The sequence below is a fragment of the Copadichromis virginalis genome, linkage group LG10 (genome assembly GCF_057382275.1).
Source record: "Copadichromis virginalis isolate Kocher_CV1m ecotype Utaka linkage group LG10, C_Virginalis_male_GT1.1, whole genome shotgun sequence".
Taxonomy (NCBI): Eukaryota; Metazoa; Chordata; class Actinopteri; order Cichliformes; family Cichlidae; genus Copadichromis; species Copadichromis virginalis.
This window is the reverse complement of record NC_140627.1, coordinates 2572466-2591559: the sequence shown is the minus strand read 5'-3', so window position 1 is coordinate 2591559 and position 19094 is coordinate 2572466. Positions and strand designations below refer to the sequence as shown.

The window sequence follows — 19094 nt, the reverse complement described above, 5'->3', positions numbered from 1 at the left end:
TGCATACTAAGAATAGTCTGTAACTCAGAATGAATCGAAACCCAAAAAGTGTTTATCAATGGACAGGACCAAAACAAGTGGAGGTGCTTTACTCCTTGGGCCCCACAGTTTCTCCAGCTGCTGGAGGAGTTGGAATAATGTTTACTTTGCGCAGGTGTAATAAAAGATCGGCAAAGACTCTTCCAGCCAAAACGTCTCCATATATTAGAGCTAGAGATTCTCTACTATAAAGCACATTGCTGATACCAAATGTCATTTGAGATTACCATATTTGTTTCCCTTTCCCATTTTTGTTTGATGTAAATTGTATTCAAATTCCTAACCTCCTGTAAACCCTTGCACAGTCTAGAAATCATTTTGAGACCAGGATCCACATGGTATGCCTTAACAAATATATTCAGAACAGGAAGAGAGAAAAGATCTGTTCTCTTGGGTATAAAGTTATGTAAATGATGCGGGATTTGGAGAAACCTGAAAAAAATCAGTCTTGCTTAACTGGTATTGATCTTTTATTGACTGGAAGTCCCTAAGAGTTCCCTTATCATAAAACATACAGTATGCTGTTAAGCCTTGTCCTGCCCAGTTCTTCTATCTCACATCTAACTTATTGGGTAAAAAAATCAAGATCATAAGCGCACCATCTTAAGATCCTGGCCTCTTCATTCCAATCATTCTTGTTAAGAAACTGTAACCAGAGTTTTAAAGCCAGGTTAATCCATTGGTTTCCTTGATTAATTTGTTTTTTAATAAGTGTCACGTCCCCTAAGCTTGCCTGAATTGGAAAATCTCTTGAGGCATCTCTTTTTTTTCTATCCATCTTGCTTGGTAATCTACATTACACCAGCACACTAGGGTCCTCGGTTGAGCTGAAACATAATAATCTTTCATACATGGTGTAACAGCAGTCTGGCGAGGAAGGAGTGGCTAGCAGGTCCAGCGTGCGTGTGGTGTGGGGGTTAGCCGAATAACCCGAAGCCAGTCGGTTAAATCCAATAACAGACCTTTACTCGCTGTCAGCAACATTACACCTTATGAGCCAGGTCTCCACGGCTGTACTCGTCCGTGCATACATGCGTGGAGATCGTTACAACAGTACGGTTTTCTTTGAGCATGGAATGGCTGCCGCTAACAACACACACCCACTAGGAGACTCCCACAGCAATAGTACAATAGCAGGGGGTGACTCAAAATTTAGGATTGGTATTAAGTTCCATCTTTTAATACATTAATAGCCATGCCATATGTTAAAACAAGAGCTAGAGTGTGATTAAAGTGGTGGGTTGGTTCTTTTACATTTTGAGAGAAGCCTGTTGAGTCTAATAACAGATTGTTGGGTTTATCTAGGCACAAACCCCGCTGGAACACAAGACACTCAATAACTGCACGACAAAACAAGACAAGGCAGAGCTTGTGGCTCACAAGGGAAGTCAGCTCAGGCCTTCACCTGTCCTTAGCCAACTTCAACTGATTCCTTCGCTACAGCCCTTTTTACTGTCAGCAAGCAATCATTCATGAATATGCAATTACAAATACACGTGACATTCTTAGACAGGCATCAGTGTCTGTATTCTGTGTGTGTGTGTGTGTGTGTGTGTGTGTGTGTGTGTGTGTGTGTGTGTGTGTGTGTGTGTGTGTGTGTGTGTGTGTGCTTCCAGCCATACTTTACATAGACGTATGACCTTTCAATGAAATTAAACTGTATGCAGAAAAGCAGAAGTAAGCGTCTTGCTAAACTATAAAAACAGGTTCTTGCAATAGGTCATATCTCAAATGCACATTTGAAGGTATGAACTCTGGCACTTTTAAGAAAACAGAACAGGACAGTCTGGTTTCTAAAGCTATAATGGAAATTATAACATCGAGGCCACTTCCTCTCATCTCATGGTACACAAGTGCAAACAGATTTTTATCAAACCTAATAAGGATAAGATACTTTATCAACATACAAATGATTGTGTATTTCTAAGGATAAATGATTATATAAAAAATATCAGTTCCAACAGATTAAATGCCGTGTTGAGGCTGCCATTTTTAGCATCTACATGGATGTTAAAATCACCCACAATAATTTTTTTATCTGAGCTGATAAAAAGTCTGAGTCCAGCTACCCAATTTTGCTGTGCAAGAAACTGCACAATGACAATAAAAGCTCTAAAGTGTACGTAAAGAACAAGTCAACAAAGTCGCCAATTTAATGTAGGTGTGCAAAAACATGTGCTTTACAGTTAATGGCACAAAGTGTGTTTGAATAGAATGAATGACAAAGTGATGTGTGTATTAAACACATTCAATATTAAACTGTAAATCTGTCCTCAGTAGTTTTCTTCTGTCATTGATGCACAAACTTGTCAGCAGGTGGAATATTGAACCTGTTTGGAGGCGGAGCCGGGCCTTTATATGGACGTTTCTCTACACAACAAAACATACAAATACAAACATCCATCCATCCATTTTCTTCCACTTATCCGGGGCAGGGTCATGGGGGCAGCAGCCCAAGCAGAGAAGCCCAGACCTCCCCAGCCACCTCCTCCAGCTTATCCGGGGGAACACCAAGGCATTCCCGGCTCTCGGCTGGCCTGGGTCTGCCCTGGGGCCTCCTCCCGGTGGTACATGCCCGGAACACCTCACCCAGGAGGCGCCCAGGAGGCATCTTTGTCAGATGCCCCAACCACCTCAGCTGGCTCCTTTCAATGTGGAGGAGCAGCGGCTCTACTCTGAGCCCCTCCCGCATGGCCGAACTTCTCACCCTGTCTCTATGGGAGAGGCCAGCCACCCTTCGGAGGAAGCTCATTTCCACAAATACAAACAGCAAAAGCCAAACTGCTGCTGTAGACTCTCATGGAGCTGAAAAGCTTCTTAGAATGATTTACCTGCTGAAATAAAATAGTCATAAATAAAACATAATGTTAAATACTTTGTGTTTTTGTGCCACGGTGCTTTGTTCGCCTGAGCATAGCAGCCATAGATCTTCTTTTCTTTCCAGTTCAACATGCCGGCAAGATCCTCATCATCATGGTGACGTGCCCGTGGCTTCTGGGCTTGGCGCGCCGCGTCCTCAAGTTTCTGCTGATGCATCAGGCTCTGTGCTCACCTGAACCTGCACCTGTGGAGTTTTAGAACTCCATTAAAGGCTGAGCGACACGAGCTTGTTAACGCTCAGATTTTTAGTAAATACAGCTCAGCTGCAAGGATTAAACAATCTGCCCTGTGTGTGTGTGTGTGTGTGTGTGTGTGTGTGTGTGTGTGTGTGTGTGTGTGTGTGTGTGTGTGTGTGTGTGTGTTACACTGCTAAGGAACTGGTGGTTGCAGCAAAAGACTATCATTTAAATATTTTGTCTTTTATTAGCTGCAGAAAATGTTTCCATCAAAATCTCTCCAACCCAGAGCCTTTGGTTGTTCACTGGTGCCTCACAGACGTGATTCTTTAGACTTGTGTGTGCGACTGTTTACTAAAATGAAAGAAGGCATGACAGCAGGGAAATGCAGCCTGTTCTCTTCCTTCTTCTTAATATTCAAAAGACATTTTAAGCAACAACTTAACTGACTTCAAACTTGGATTACTTTCTGTTCAAGGGCCATAAGTAACGAGTTTTTAAAAATGTCGTCTAGAAACAAATATCTGCATCTGAATATGCATGAAGCTGCAGGCAATCGACACATTTCTGCTTACACCTAACTACACATGAAGTCAAGTTTGTCCTCGCTGCTCAAGATGCTTTGGGTTTGTGAGGAGCCCTGTGAGAGCTGCGGTGTGAGGACAGGATACCAGAGCTCGGCTCCGGATCGGCAGCCTCCATCCCATCATCCGGAGCCGAGGCTGGGCTCTGTGCTGTCGCATGTCAACAATCACCAAGCAATATTTTTACCTTCACATAGTATTTTTTTCTTATTTGCATTTAGTGTGACTTGATAATTAATTAAATGAATTAAATTCATTTCATTCGAAACATTTAATAAATTATTCATTTATTTAATTCATTTTGTCACTCCTGGCCCTCTGCAGGCCTGCACCGTTAATATTGCACTGACAATGGTTCATCATTTATTTACCTTCTACATCCTCTGCAAAGGATTACGTTATTTGCTGCTAAGAGACCGTAAAACTTTTTCTTGAGTGAGAGATTAACAGTAAAACGGTTCAGCTTCAACATTTGTTTGAGGTTGATGTTTCTTTTCTTTAAATCACATTAAGCCAAATTCTTTAGGATTAAAATAAATTAGAGCAACATTCCCCTTCTCTTGAGGACAAAGCCTCCATGCAGCAGTGTAGCCTACTGTACTGGAAACACCAGGACATTTCTGGTAGTCTGAAAGTGGTTTTGGCCTGATGAGAACAGGCAGCTTGATCATGATAAGTACTTATTATCAAACCCAGGGATACACGAATGCTCCAGATCTGGTTCAAGGGGAACCAATAAAGCTCACTTCACACTAAACCGACTTCTGCCAGTTAAGGAAGTTTTTGAAGGTAAGACCATTTAAATCGATTGTTGTTGTTGTTGTTTTATCTTTGTGGCGCCAGCTTAAAGTTAGTGCGCAAAGGTTAGCTTACACTGTATGAAGTGATTACGAGTTACCATATCATGACAAAGATATTAGCTAATTGGTAAATAAAGGTACTTATTGAGAATATTTGTGTTTTTAGTTTCGGGAGAGTCGAGGAGACAAGTACACAGAAAGTGAACGAGCATCTCTGAACCGAGGAGGGGACCTAAGGAGACATCGTTCATCCTCTTGCAATGCTGTGATTGCAGCCGTTGATCAATTGTCATGACAATTTACATGAATTTACATCTTGTCATGATTGAGTAAAAGGATGTTACAGTCCCTGATAATGCATTACATTAAATGGAGGGAATCTTGAGGGATGGCTGTTATGAGGAAAGCCCAGACGCTTTTATCAGCAGCACACATCGTTGTGTGCCTCAACTTTCGGTCTTTTACCCAGGCTAATCTGCCATTTTCCTCCTTAGTTAGGTTTAGGGATTAGAGATCTGATCTAAATTATCATTTTAAATTTGGGACACATCGTCAGTAGTGGACCTTGCATTCATCGGGTGTTTCGGCCATTATCACTAGGCACCCTCATCCAAGGAGGCCCTGCCTGATCAGGCCCCTGAGTGTGTCACTGGTTTATGTTAAATTGTTATTTCTCTTCTTTCTTCTCAGTTTTCTACAGCTTATTTTCTTCTATCTATTCACTGCAACTGAGAAATAATACTTACCTCTTTAGCATTTATGGAGTGTCACTTCTTCCAAGGGATAAAAAAGGTGATAGAGAGAAGTAAGACAAAACCTACACAAAAAGTGAACGAGCGTCTCTGAACCGAGGAGACATCGTTCATCCTCTTGCAATGCTGTGATTGCAGCCGTTGATCAATTGTCATGACAATTTGCATCAATTTACATCTTGTCATGAAACTGACCTCGAGGCCCATTGTTAGTCAGTGGTGCTAGTTTCAATCATTAGGCAAATGTACTGTTTTTAACACTGGAGAGGCTGAAGAAGTCTCTTGGATAAGTGATGAAACATTTCTCCTGCTGAATATTCAACAGAATCTTCCTGGGAACACCCGGTGAGATCCATGTTACTTATACGAGTTACAGAATTATGTGATACAGAACTATGTTAAGTTTAAATGTACTCGAGAGCCACCGGAACCAAATTCCTTGTATGTGTCTGCACATATACTTGGCCAATAAACACGATTCTGATTCTGAAATGTTCTTTTTAAAATAAATACCACACTCGGTCTTATGTTAAGGGTTAGTCAGGTTAGTTTTAGCTTTTCTGACTCTTGATTTACAGACTAACTCACTGTTATTTAGAAACTGAGAGTCAGTGGAATATGAATGTTTTGTCAGTAGTTAGTAGATCAATCAAGCACTCACTCATGTTACTGGCTCAGTGTTTACACACTTTCCAGCCTCTCAGTCTAAGAAACAATCTGAGGAGAGGCAGCCGCCTGGGACTGAAGGAGTGTAGAGACCTCAAACAGGACAAAACTACAGGAGACAAAGGCTAATGACATGCAGAGTGGCTTATGGAACCAGCCCTAACTACAAGCTTTATCAAAAGAAACGCTAAAAGCTTCATCTTAAAAGAGCATGTCTGTCAGCAGACTCTCCTTCCATTCTACTTCTCCGAATTGGGTGGCTGTGTCTCGGGAGGTGGAGCAGTCCAGTCAGAAAGTTGGCGGTTTGATCCTTGGTTCTTCCAGTTGGCACGTCGAAGTATCCTTGGGCAAGATACTGAACCGTGAATTGGCCCCGATTCCACTCGCACTCAAGAGTACGAGTTTCACGTGGTTGTAAGACAAGATGTTTAGATACAGAAGGAAGCACGTGTGTGTGTGATTAGTTGGATGAGGGTTAGAGGGGAAGGTTATAATTTACAGGCTATAGTATGTAAACTTTAATAAACCTGGATCACGAGCACATAGTTTAATGTTGTTTAAACATGTTGTTTAAACATGGCTGACGTGGGTACAGGATTATTGACCTGCTTCTAGAAAAAAAACCCAGATTCTCCAGTATTTAGAAAGGTCGAATCAGCTTTGCTTTCTATTGTTTTGTTCTATTTACATGAGGTCTCATATCCCATCCCCAAGCTCAATGAGTTCATATGAAACTACCTCCAGTAGATGGCGATAAAGTTCCACTGACAACTACTTGATGTTGATTTCCTGCTCACGACTTTGAATTCCTTGCACCCATTGTGTTCACTCATTAAAACATTCATAAACACGCCACCACCTTCTGCATCTATGGTAATATGTGTGCCCACGCACAGCCCGAGGGGACAAAGTGCATGATGGGAAGAACAAAGCATACTGGAAAGATGTCAGAAGCAAACACGATGCCAACACACACAGGCTGTCGCAGGCTGACACTTCCTCTGTGGCATTCTTAAACCATTAGACTGCAGTCATTTATATGTTTTAATATCAATTAGACAATCATTTATATTTCTACACCGTTGGCGCTACCTCGCGCTCCCTGTTGCAGATCGTTTAGGTTTAGTTGTGTTTGTGATTAACAGAAGACGGTCCTGATTGGTTTGGTTTTAATCAGATAAATAAAAGCAGGTAAAAAGACACGTTTAATACCATTTCATACATGTTTGTCTTTGATTCTAATGACCAAGAGAGAGTGCACACACACTCAAAAGGCCCTGCAGCTTTCCCCTTCTACAGTAACCGCTCCCCCGGTCTTTCTGCAGAGCCTCAGGGAGCTGAACACTGATAACTGCTGCAGTGATGGGAGCCAGCAGGCCGCCTGGCTCCTCACATACCACTAAGATCTGCTCATTGTCCCAGCAGCCTCCCAGATAACATATTTATACCTCCTACCTGGTCATTCCAGTTTTCTCATTAACTCTGGGGTGCAGGGAGGTGATATCACATCTTAAGCAGAGGTAAACAGAGAGGTTGGTTTGTCAGACACTAGCAAACGGCAACACAGAACAAATTCACACGTTTGGAGAAATCATGCTTTTACAGTCGCGTACCGTTGCCCACACAAGCTGAAGAACACCAGAAGAGCACTGTTTTGGTAAAGTCCAAGAGAGGGAATTTTGGAATAGTTCAACTACAACAATCATTTTCATATTTAACTTAAAAGCTTAATCATGTTTATTATCTAATAGTTTAGGTAATAATTTGAGGAAGGGGCTCGTTATGTTTATTCTGTTTAGTTTTCCACAACAACAGTTGCCTCAAAGTGCTCTATATAGTAAAGTAAAGAAGCTACTATATCAGAGAGAGAGAGCAATCAGATGTCACCTATGAGGATGCACTTGGTGACAGCGGTGAGGAAGAACTCCCTTTAAACAGGAAGAGTCATTCTGCAGAATGAGGCTGAGGAACGACACTCGTCTGCTGTGAGAGGTGGGAGGGCAGAGAATGGGGACGAGGGCAAAAAGGTCTTAATCCGAGAGACGTTATAATCCGGTGTTTGGGATTCGAGGCAAAATGTCTCCCTGAACCAACCTCGCAGAAAATAATCCCATGATTTCAAAAACCCAAAGTCAGTCTAAGAACGTTTCTAAAACAGAGCAGTCGCAGATAACAGGCTAATCTTCTTTTTATGATAGCACAAAAATAAATAATTTACCAGCTGGTGCCTGCGTGCAGGAGGTGTCCTTGAATAGATATGCTGTAGCTCTATCAGCTCCACAGCTGATATTTTATTTCTGACCTTGACCTTAAAAAGTATCCAACACACACCTGTAGGACAGGTGCACACAGGAAAAAGTGTCACACTCATTAACTGGCAACCCAAATGAATACAATTTGAATTTAAGCACACAACAGATATGAAACAGAACTCCTGTGTGCGTGCGTCCTTAGATCGATGCGGTGTATCTGCAGAAGGCATTTAATGAACATATGAATTATTGAAAGCATATGTATGGAGTAGCAGAGAATGTGGAGATTAAAGGCCTGCATGGAAATGTTAAATAACACAGATCTTTGTCACTGGTAGTAACTGTAACAGCTGTAACAGAAGACATTGTTCCCTCAGCTGAGCAAAAGATGAGTCCACACATTCTATAACCGCTGGGTCAATATCAGGTAACCCACCTCAGGCGGCTTTAGCAGTAAAATGGACCACAGTGGGACAAAGGTGTGTTTATGAAATAGCTTCCTGACTTCATGGCTTTGTTGCAGAGACCGTTCTCCTGCTTTCTCGGAGCATATATGAGACAGCGTGGGACTTCAGGACATTTGGAAAGCACATGTGTAAAGCCTTTCGGTGGCAGTGTGGTGTGGCTTGTCAAGTTCCTCCAGTGAACTTTTCCATCTCTGCTCTGTGTTTCAAAACCAGGGTATGATGTCACAGTGCAGCAACACAGGCCCAGCCCCTCCTTTTCACCTGAATAGAGGGAGGAGCTGTGCTGAGCTAGACGAGGGGAAAAACAAGGAAGAGCCCACAAGTAGGTAGGTGGTGTGTGAGTGTACACTTCCTCTGATTTTGTGGTTGGAGTCAAAGAAGAAAAAGGAGTTTACCCTGCTTGCGGGTTTCTCAACATGGATATGGATATCCCGGATTCTCCACACGGGAATATGGGGCTGTTAAGGACCTTTGATTCCTCTGAGTTTGGAAGCTGGGAGAAAATAGGCTCAGGTGGATTTGGACAAGTATACAAAGTCCGGCATGTACAGTGGAAAACATGGCTGGCTATCAAGTGCCCTCCCTGCCTTCATGTGGATGATAAGTAAGTCACAGCTGTTTAGTGTTCATCTTTTCCTGGTGTTGATGAAAAAAGTAGTATTGTCCTCTGGCATAGTTCAGATGCTTCCTGTGTTTTTGGTCTTTCTAAGTTCCGGATGTAGAAATCAGTCTGAACCAGGTCCTTTTATGTCAGCGTGATCGTTTGAAGAAATCTCTGGGCAAATGCTAGACGCAGGCATGAGAAAGTGAACACCAGATAATGTGTGACTCATCCTCTGCCAGCCTAGAAACACTGTGGGGGCTGTAAAGGTGCCTCAACGCTAAGCAAGAGGGCATGTTTGGATATTTCGACACTGCTGAGTTGTGTTGGAGGGAGCACTGACATGCAGGTTGATCTCTGGGGCAGCTCCACAGTGCTGAGAGCTGTTTGCTTTTCCTGCTATGAAAGCTTAACTGCTGATCTCCCCAATAAACAGTGTTGTGGACATTTCAATAGGTGGGCAGAATGGTCTACAAGTTACATCACCATCTAGAATTCTCTTTCATACTTCAGACTGATAAATCCCTCGTTTGCTCTGCCGGGATCTCACAAATGAAAGGAAAATTAGTGAGCTGTACATTTCTCGAGTGTGTTTGAGGCTGACCTGCCTCAAACCAGCTTTGGAAGAAGAGAAGTTTCCATTTCCATGTAACTCTGCGTACACAAACTGACTTCATCAGCCACACATTAGAAATATTAACTGACAAGATCCATTCATCCATTTTCTTCCCCTTATCCACTTCAGGGTCACAGGGGGGCTGGAGCCTAGCCCAGCTGCTGATTGGTGATAAGACCTCTTCATTTAAAAAAAAAAAAAAGTTGGTTTATTGATATAAATCATCACTGACATCAATCCTCAGCTACACTGATGCAACAAAGACAGTCCGATTTTCTTATCTAGTCACTGTGACCAAAACAGGAACTTTGACGACTTCCCCCCAAACCTGCGGTGCGACTTATAGCATCCGATGAGGCTGAACCAAAGATACTATCACCCTCAAACATCTGCAGAGCGCATAAACAGTCATTTGACTGCGACCGTCGTTCAGCCACACATAACATCCAGGACTCAAAGCCACCTTTGTGTGCCTGTGTCGCAGGCTGCCACTGTGTGGCACAGACAATACGAGAAGCCGCAGAACCGGTCTTACCGGGCCTCTCTGTTAAAACAGGGACATTGTTTGGTTCAGCAGAGCCGCTGAGCAGCACTTTGGATTAGATGAAGTACTTCGCAAACAAGCGCTAGCCCGTTCTTCCATGACATGTTTGATTATTCCTACCAGGCAGATTCGGGGAGATCCGTACCTCCTTCACTTGTACTGCCACAAAGAACTATTATAACCAGACACACACTTCTTTATATATATTTTTTAATTAATGACAAACTATGTTTCGAACTTTCTTATGTTCGTCTAATTTCTTTTCGTTGATGATACCTTTGCAGGAACAATCTAGAAAGAGTGGTCCATGCTTTTATTACTTCACGGCTGGACTACTGCAATTCCCTCTATGCTGGCCTAGATCGTTCCTGTCTACATCGCCTTCAACTGGTGCAGAACGCTGCCGCTCGCCTGTTGACCGGTTCAAAAAAAAGAGACCACATCACTCCGGTTCTCTGCTCTCTCCACTGGCTCCCAGTTGCTTTTAGGATTGATTTTAAAATCTTACTGCTGGCTTTTAAGGTTTTAAATGGCACTGCACCTTCTTACCTGTCAGAACTCCTTAGTACTTATCGCCCCAGGAGATCTTTGAGGTCAGCCGATCTGATGCTTTTAGATGTTCCCAGGTATAAATTAAAGACAAAGGGAGAGAGGGCGTTTGCTGTGGCTGCACCCAGACTGTGGAACAGTTTACCTCCTCACGTCAGATTCTCCAAAAGCCTAGAAACTTTTAAAACTGCTCTTAAAACTCACCTCTTTTCATTGGCTTTTAGAAAGGTTTAATTTATTTGTTTATTTATTTTTTATTTGATCAGCGAGGTGTTTTACGAAATTGTGTTCTATTGTATTTTTATCTGTATTTACTGTACAGCACTTTGGTCAGCCTTGGTTGTTTTTAAATGTGCTCTATAAATAAACTTGACTTGACTAGAAAAACAGAAGCCCTACTCCAGCTCTGCCTCTGGAGCACATTCCTACAAATAAACTCATGAACAGTGATTTATCTCTCTCTCATCAAGAGGCTCCATTTTAAAAGCAACCTTTGCTTAAGGCATGCAGTGAGGTCATGAATGGCCCACACAATTGTGTTTGAGGTATGTCAGCAGGCCCGGCAGACTGATAAGGGGCACTGTGCACAAAGGTTGAGCGGCAGAGAACAAGAGCTGGGTTTGAGCTCCACATGCTCTGCAGACCAAGGTGGACTGTCTTGAGCAGAACCACCAGCCGGGGAAGACCTGGATTATAGTTGTATACAGAGGTCACGCCTCTACACCCTTCAAGGTTAATGTTCATAAATATTTGGCATAGCTAAGAGCTCAGTAAGGATGATGTGTGATGTGCAGGAATTTTGGTTAGGACAAAAAGTTATACCAACTATTGCAGCTTAATGAGCAAAGCGTGACTTCAAAGTCATCATGTTAATGTTTTATGGGAGGGCAGGTTTGATAGATAAGCATGAGTCGAGGAATGTGTGAGCCTTTGTTTTAAAAAAGCGATCACCCAAATAACTTCAAAACAGATTTCAGCTGCGGCACCCCCACCTTCCCCCAAACCCCCAGGATGAGTGGATGAGTGGAAAAGCAGCAGTAAACTGGTGGATGTTTTTTTGCACTGTTAAGAACTGCTGGGTCACCCTCAGCGACAGAGCCTGGTTCAGGAAACGCAATAAAATGCAGTGTTGTGTAGTCCGTGATCTTTTATTTTTATTTTCCTCCTTGAACACAGGGATCGTTCCGAGCTGCTCGAGGAAGCTAAAAAGATGGAGGCAGCCAAGTTCCGATACATCCTGCCTGTGTACGGGATCTGTGAAGACCCCCAGGGGTTGGTCATGGAGTACATGGAGACCGGCTCACTGGAGACCCTGCTGGCCAATGAGCCGCTGCCCTGGGAGCTCCGCTTTCGCATCATCCACGAGACTGCGGTGGGAATGAACTTCCTGCACTGCATGAACCCACCGCTGCTCCATCTGGACCTGAAGCCGGCCAACATCCTGCTGGATGCTCACTATCACGTCAAGGTAGAGAGTTTGTGATGAAGCTTAGAAGGGAGGAAACACACACACATAGTTTGTTGTGATCTGTAGTTTTGACCCAGGTGTGTGTTTGTTGTTGTTTGCACGATCCTTTTGCTTTCTGTAATTTGTAATGGAATAAGCAACTATGGAAATCTACAGTATGTTTATGGAAATGTGATGATGTTATGTTTTAATGCTAGAAGAAAGCTCAGACATGAAGTGAAACCACAGCCCTCTTTGTTTTAAAACTGTTTGTTTGGCACTTTCAGGAGAAATCCCAGTCATGAGGTGCTTTTCTGCTCCCCTTCATCATTCTTAAATTAGTCCTGCACATGTTTTTTGTCTACAGGTGTCTCCTAGCCTCTGTCCAACCAAAACAGCAAAGCTGTACTAAGAGTAATGGGTGGGAACCATCATTTCTAGTGTTTAATACCTGGATGTAAACACCTCACCTGGGCTTGTCCCAACAGGATTAATTTAGCTCCTATTAAATCTCCTTGTCTGTGTGTGTGTATGTGTGTGTGGGTGTGCACTCCCCAACACAAATCTGAAGGGCCTCTCCTCTCCTGCAGGCTGGGACATGGCTGGGTTGCCCTCATCATACCGCTGAGTGCACATAATAAGAGCTTAGCAGCCTGTCATAGTCAGCGGGCAAAGTTAGTCATCACTGCCGTGGTGTTTCATGAGAAAGGCAGAGGGGTTGCTCTGTTGGAGGGTCTTATCTGATCTCTTTCTGTCTCAGATATCTGATTTTGGGCTGGCCCGCTGGAACGGCTTGTCACGGGCTGATGACATCAGTAGAGACGGCTTCTGCGGCACTATTGCCTACCTTCCTCCTGAGAGCATCATAGAGAAGGACAGAGTGTCGGACACCAAGCACGATGTTTACAGGTTGGGCTTTTTTTTCATGCACTTTGCATGCAAGCTTTTTGTGTGAACGCAGGGTTTTTTTTGTTGTTGTTGGGACATTTTGTGTGTTCAGTTAAGCTCTGACTCACACTAAGATTAATCACATGGATTTGGTATGATACTTTGTCTGTTAAGGGAAATAAGTAACTTATTCCTACAGTGGAAATGGAAATTTCATTCCCTAAAGTAGAACTTGTAGAGTAGGGTAAATGTACTTTATTTACACAGTCTTCTGCTGCACAACCTGACATCTCAGACCTATTCCATGAAAGATTTATATATATTTATATGTATATTTTTGCCTGTTTTCCAGTTTCTCCATCGTGATCTGGGGGATTCTCACACAGAAGAAACCCTATCAAGGTGAGCCATCCAACAAGATGTCCATCCAACCATGTCTTTTATGATCACCAATGTCAGTCTGATAGTTTAGCTAGAACAGCAGGTCTAGTAGTTCGTGTGGCATGCCTCCCCTACCTCTGTAACATCTGTAAACAATCAGTAACAAATAAAAGGTCCATGATGAGTTTGAGAAAACAGGTCAGCGTTGTTATCATCAGAAAACCTTTTTTTAAAATTTCCCCTCAACTTAGTGTCTCCCCATTTTCCACTGGAGTGGCTCTGCTTGACAGATGGACCATAAATGTACTCAATAGAAATACTTTTTTCTCTAGTTTGGCCACAAGAGATGGCTGAACTGGCTAAATAAGTTATTAACAAGTTTGCTTATTTATAACAGAAGCTCTAAACTCCAATTCTACACAATCTTCTACTTAATAAATCGACTTTCAATCTAGTTGTATCATTTTACTTGCTGGAATCGACTCTCTAAATTTCCAGTTAACACAAGGTAAAAATAGTTGCACCTTTCAAGGTGTGTGTGTGTGTGTGGCTCTGCACACAGAAGCTGTAGTTCGTGTTTACTCTGTAAATTCCAGAGGAGGCAGGTGGACAGGGCCAGACTGGCAAGCACGATGTTTTTTCCCAGGCGTATCAGGTAGCAGTTCACTTTCTGAAGCCCGGTGCCAAGGTGAGGTAGCTGGGTTGGCACTGGCACCGCCTCTGTTGATCCAGATATAATTAAAAAGTGATAAGTGGCCTGGTTACCATCCCTTCCCGTTTTCCTCCTCCACCTGCAAAGGGTATTACGGCTACAATAGGAGGTGAAGTAGCTGTAAAGCCTCCACCTGTTTGTTCTGAATCACTGACTTGGCTGATCCCACATTCAGATAGAATTGGCTAGACGAGGAGCTCGGAGTGCTTCCGTGGGAAACAACAGACCACGCACTTCTCTTTCTGAGGACGATGGCGACGATAAAGAAGCGATGATGGCATAACGATAGACGCTGGTTCTATGTGTCATTACCAGAAAAAGCATTATAGCAGACTCAGACCACGTGACCACGTGCTTTTTGAGTGAAACAAAAAGGACTTTTAGAAACTGAAGTACTGCATGATTTTGCCCCTCAGGAGAGAACAATATCCTGCAGATCATGGTGAAGGTGGTGAAAGGGGTGCGTCCAGACCTGGGAGCGGTGCCACGATGTCGACCTTCAGCCTGCACAGGCTTCCTGACCCTCATGCAGCGATGCTGGGCCACAAAGCCCGAAGCCAGACCCAGCTTCCAGGGTAGGTTGTGCCTCTACCTGCTAACAAACAGTGGTCAACCCTCGTTAGCACTATAGGAATGAGCTTGTCCCTTGAACTGCACACTCTGTTCCCTCACTGGCTGTGTGAAAGGCAGTGCTATGGCGCTCTTCTTCCTTTTTGTATTGCATAATCCCATCCCTGCTGTTAATGCAACCTGACCTTGAGACGTTGTTGTTCCAGAAATCACATCTGAAGCCGAGGAGCTCTGCTCTAAACCTCAGGAGGAACCCAAATCACCCAGGTTATCAACATCTGACCCAGAGCCCATGACCCCTAAAGCACTCACGGGTGACCAGGTACGATACGACGGCGAAGCTTTTACTGCTTTTACATGACGAAGCTACATGTCAATGTTCTTTTTGTTTTTTCTAAGACATAGCCATGTACTCTCTTACACATTTTAGCCTGAATTTAAAACGTGACCCCTCTCAGTGGTTCTATACTTCAGTCTCTCTCAGCTGATGTGTTCTGCCATTAATATTTAACTACTCGTCCAGACAACGAGAGGCTTATCTTTACAGAGCTCCAGACATAATTCTTATGTTTGATCCTGACCAATCATTGCATCACATACGAGGAATGTAGACTGATGGCATTGTTAAAACTCTGTGTGCTGTTGTGTACGTGACTGGAAACAAACATCCTGTTCACAGGAACTGATGGCTCCTATCAGTAGTGTTTAGATAAATCAGCTGTGTGAACTTTCACACCCATTTCGTATGTGTTACACACTGTATACTGAAACATTGTGTCAAACCGCACTACCCTACCTGCCTTTTTTGCTCTACAGGTTAATGACAACAAGCCAGTGCGTCCGAAGTCAGCCATGTTACCCGAGAAGGATTACAGCCTGTCTGAGCTTCTGAGCCAGGTGGATTCTGGGATCTCTAGGAGCTTTGATCGCGTGAAGGAGGACAGCTGTCACAGCAAAGAGAGCACCTGCAAGAGACTGTCTGGGATTTCCTCTGCAGATTCTGCCTTCTCGTCCCAAGACTCTATCACGCTGTCTTTTGAGAAAGAAGGCACATACGGTAAGCGTGCATCAAAGACCTCTCCTGTGAATTATATAAAGTAACACGAAAAAATGTATCATTATTTATCACTTTTCCTCCTTACTGCTCAGATTCTGCTGAGGTCCAGAAACGAAAACTGTGTGAGGCCATCAGGAACAAAGACACTGCCAAGCTGATGAAGATCCTCCAGCCTCAGGATGTCGACCTTCTCCTTGACGGAGGAGACAGTCTGCTCCACCATGCCATCAACTTGGGTAACGAGGAGGCTGTCAAATTCCTCCTCCTGAACAACGCAAATCCTAACCTCGCCAACGGCCGCGGCTCCACACCCCTTCACCTGGCCACAGAGAAGCACCTGAAGTCACTGGCAGAGCTTCTGCTCGGCCGGCGCAGCACCAATGTGAATGCCAAAGACGAGGACCAGTACACAGCTTTGCACTGGGCAGCCCAAAATGGCGACGAGGCTATCACGCGCCTGTTGCTCGACCGGGCGGCGGCCATCAACGAGACCGACGGACAGGGACGCACGCCAGCTCACGTGGCCTGCCAGCATGGCCAGGAAAATGTGTTCAGGGTGCTGCTGAGCCGTGGTGCTGATGTTCAGATCAAGGGCAAGGACAACTGGACGCCGCTCCACTATGCTGCCTGGCAAGGGCATCTGGGCATCGTCAAACTGCTGGTTAAGCAAGCCGGCGCCGACGTAGATGGTCAAACGACAGATGGGCGCACGCCGCTGCACCTGGCTTCTCAGAGGGGGCAGTATCGAGTGGCACGGATCCTGATTGAGCTGGGAGCCGACGTCCACATGACATCAGTTGGATCAAAGACGCCGCTACATGTGGCGGCTGAAACGGGTCACACCAGCACCTCTCGGCTCTTGATCAAACACCAGGCAGATATCAATGCTCAGAGCGCCCACGGACTCACTCCCCTCCACCTAGCCTCCCAGCGGGGCCACCTGCCCACAGTCAAGATGCTGATAGAAGAAGGGGCAGACCCCTACAAAGCTAACAGCGCCCTACGCACGCCCTGCCACATGGCGGCAGAGGGTGGACACTGTGAAGTCCTGAAAGAGCTGCTCAATCACTGTCCAGACGGTGGCAGCCTGTCAGATGAGCAGGGCCTCAGCCCTTTACACCTGGCGGTGCAGGGCGGACACTCGAACATCATTACTATGCTGCTGCCGCAGGACTGCCAGGACTTAGTTACAGAGAGCTCTGTGCAACCAGCAGCCGAAGAGCCCGCACCAGCAGAAGCTAGGCACCTCCAGAGGAAAGTTGTCATTCTCAAACTGACGGAGCACGGTGACAAAGACTGCCCACAATCCATCAGTGCACACTGTGCCTCCGCTCCCTGCTAACAGGAGCAAAAACACTGTACAGGACTGTTTTGGTTTGGTGTTTTTCCATGCTAATCCTCTGCTGCCTCACAAATAGGCATGGGATAGTATTCCAGTCTTTTAATTTTTTTAATTGTGCCCTACAAGCACTGTAATATTGTTGTAAATACATACTGTAAATAGAAAGTATTAATACCATTTTGTGTTTGAATTAAAAATGTTGTTTACTTTTTTTTTTTTTACCTAACAAACACATTTTGGTTTCTTTTGTTTTCTTTGTACGTAACAAGCATGTGTCCCGTGTCCTCTTGGAATCCTTTTACACGATCATTACTGCAGCTGGCATGCCTGTAAGTTATTTTTAATAGATTCACAAAAACTGACTCATCGAGCGTTTTAGGAAAAAAGCATTCAGTGTTCTTCAACTTGTTACATATCAGTGCAACATCCATTAAACATCTGAAAATCTTTTGTTGGACCCTGGTGTTTGTTTCCTTTTTGCATTTTGTAAGAAAGAAGATCATATAAAAACGACATGCATGAAAAGTCAGACGTGGTAAGATCAAACTAACTATAGTTCCTCGTGCTTTAATGGTTAGCTAAATTGTGCATAATTTTCAAGGTAATGTTTGTGCAATAGCCCAATTTATCTCCATGTTCTTAAATCTTTTGCAGCGAGAGAAAGCACAGATTTAACTCGTTCACTCAAAATGGGAACGAAACTTTGATAGCATCAACACGAGTGTTTGTGCAACAAAGTCATTCCACTCTCCTCCACAACATATCTTTTGTGCAGTCTTGTTCCTCTAAAGCAAAATTCAAGAAGTGCTTTGTGAGAAGGTTCTCTCGACAGCTCGTGTCGTGTTTCGCAGTCGGCGGGTCTCTGCCGACTGCTCCAGCTGCACGTGTGCAGGCATTATAAGCCTTATGTCAGGCGCAGTTGGCGTGTCTGCATCTGCAGCCTCACCTGGAGTGTTATTATTATTTTTATGCCTCAGCTCTGCTGAGGAGCATATTCAGCTTGGCGCAGACCATGGGAACTGCCCCTGAGGGGGATCACAGGCTCCAAGATGATGAATGAGCGAGAAGGGGCGCTGATGTGCTACCTGCAATTCCAGCCTGTTGGCTAATTCCTCAGACCACTTTAACTTTTCATCGTACTCTAAAGCTAACATGCCACTGCTGATGCCTCAAGGGCTCAGCTTTTTGTAACCAGAGAAACATTGCGGCTGGCTGATATAATTGTTCTGGGTTTTTTTAAGCTCATGTTTGCAGAGACCCAGAAAATGAGCCTGTTAAATATCTGCAACGTGATGTCTCTGCTTTGTGTACATAGCACTCTGTCTTATGCGTTGCTTGGTGATGCGTCTCATCTTCAGATAATCTTCTCTTGTTGCCCAATCGCAGCATCCAGTTAAGTTTGTGTTGGACAATAACTTACAGTATTGCTTTTTCACCCACTCTGGAGTTTCAGAATAAAACACTCAAAATAACTATTAGCAATGACCGGCTATTTTTAGCTGAGTTTGTTTTGTAGGTGTTCTCTGTTGGCCCATGTATTAAGCAGCGTGTGTAGTTATGTGAAGAATGCAACGCATATAACTCGCTGAGCTCAGCTTTGTGGCTGTCAGCGTGTTCAACTTGTTCAAACCAGAAGTGACCCCGAGTAGGTTTGCAGAAATTTCATAAGGGGATATCAAACGTGAGGAAAGCCAGCTTCAAATGTTTGGACGAGGAATAATATTACACTACCCAAAACTGTCTGACCTGTAAGCATCTACGGCACTAAAAC

At 44.0% G+C, this 19094-nt stretch overlaps 1 protein-coding gene across 1 annotated transcript; it reads left to right on the top strand.

Annotated features, from left to right (window-relative positions):
* Positions 1-8918: 8918 nt before the first annotated feature.
* ripk4 (receptor-interacting serine-threonine kinase 4) lies at positions 8919-17780 on the top strand. The gene is made up of 8 exons (XM_085469443.1): positions 8919-9220; positions 12103-12394; positions 13134-13282; positions 13614-13663; positions 14771-14929; positions 15131-15246; positions 15741-15981; positions 16074-17780. The coding sequence occupies exons 1-8, from the start codon at positions 9033-9035 to the stop codon at positions 17321-17323; spliced, it is 2445 nt and encodes an 814-aa protein (XP_085325569.1). The 5' UTR covers positions 8919-9032; the 3' UTR covers positions 17324-17780.
* The last annotated feature ends 1314 nt before the right edge of the window (positions 17781-19094 follow it).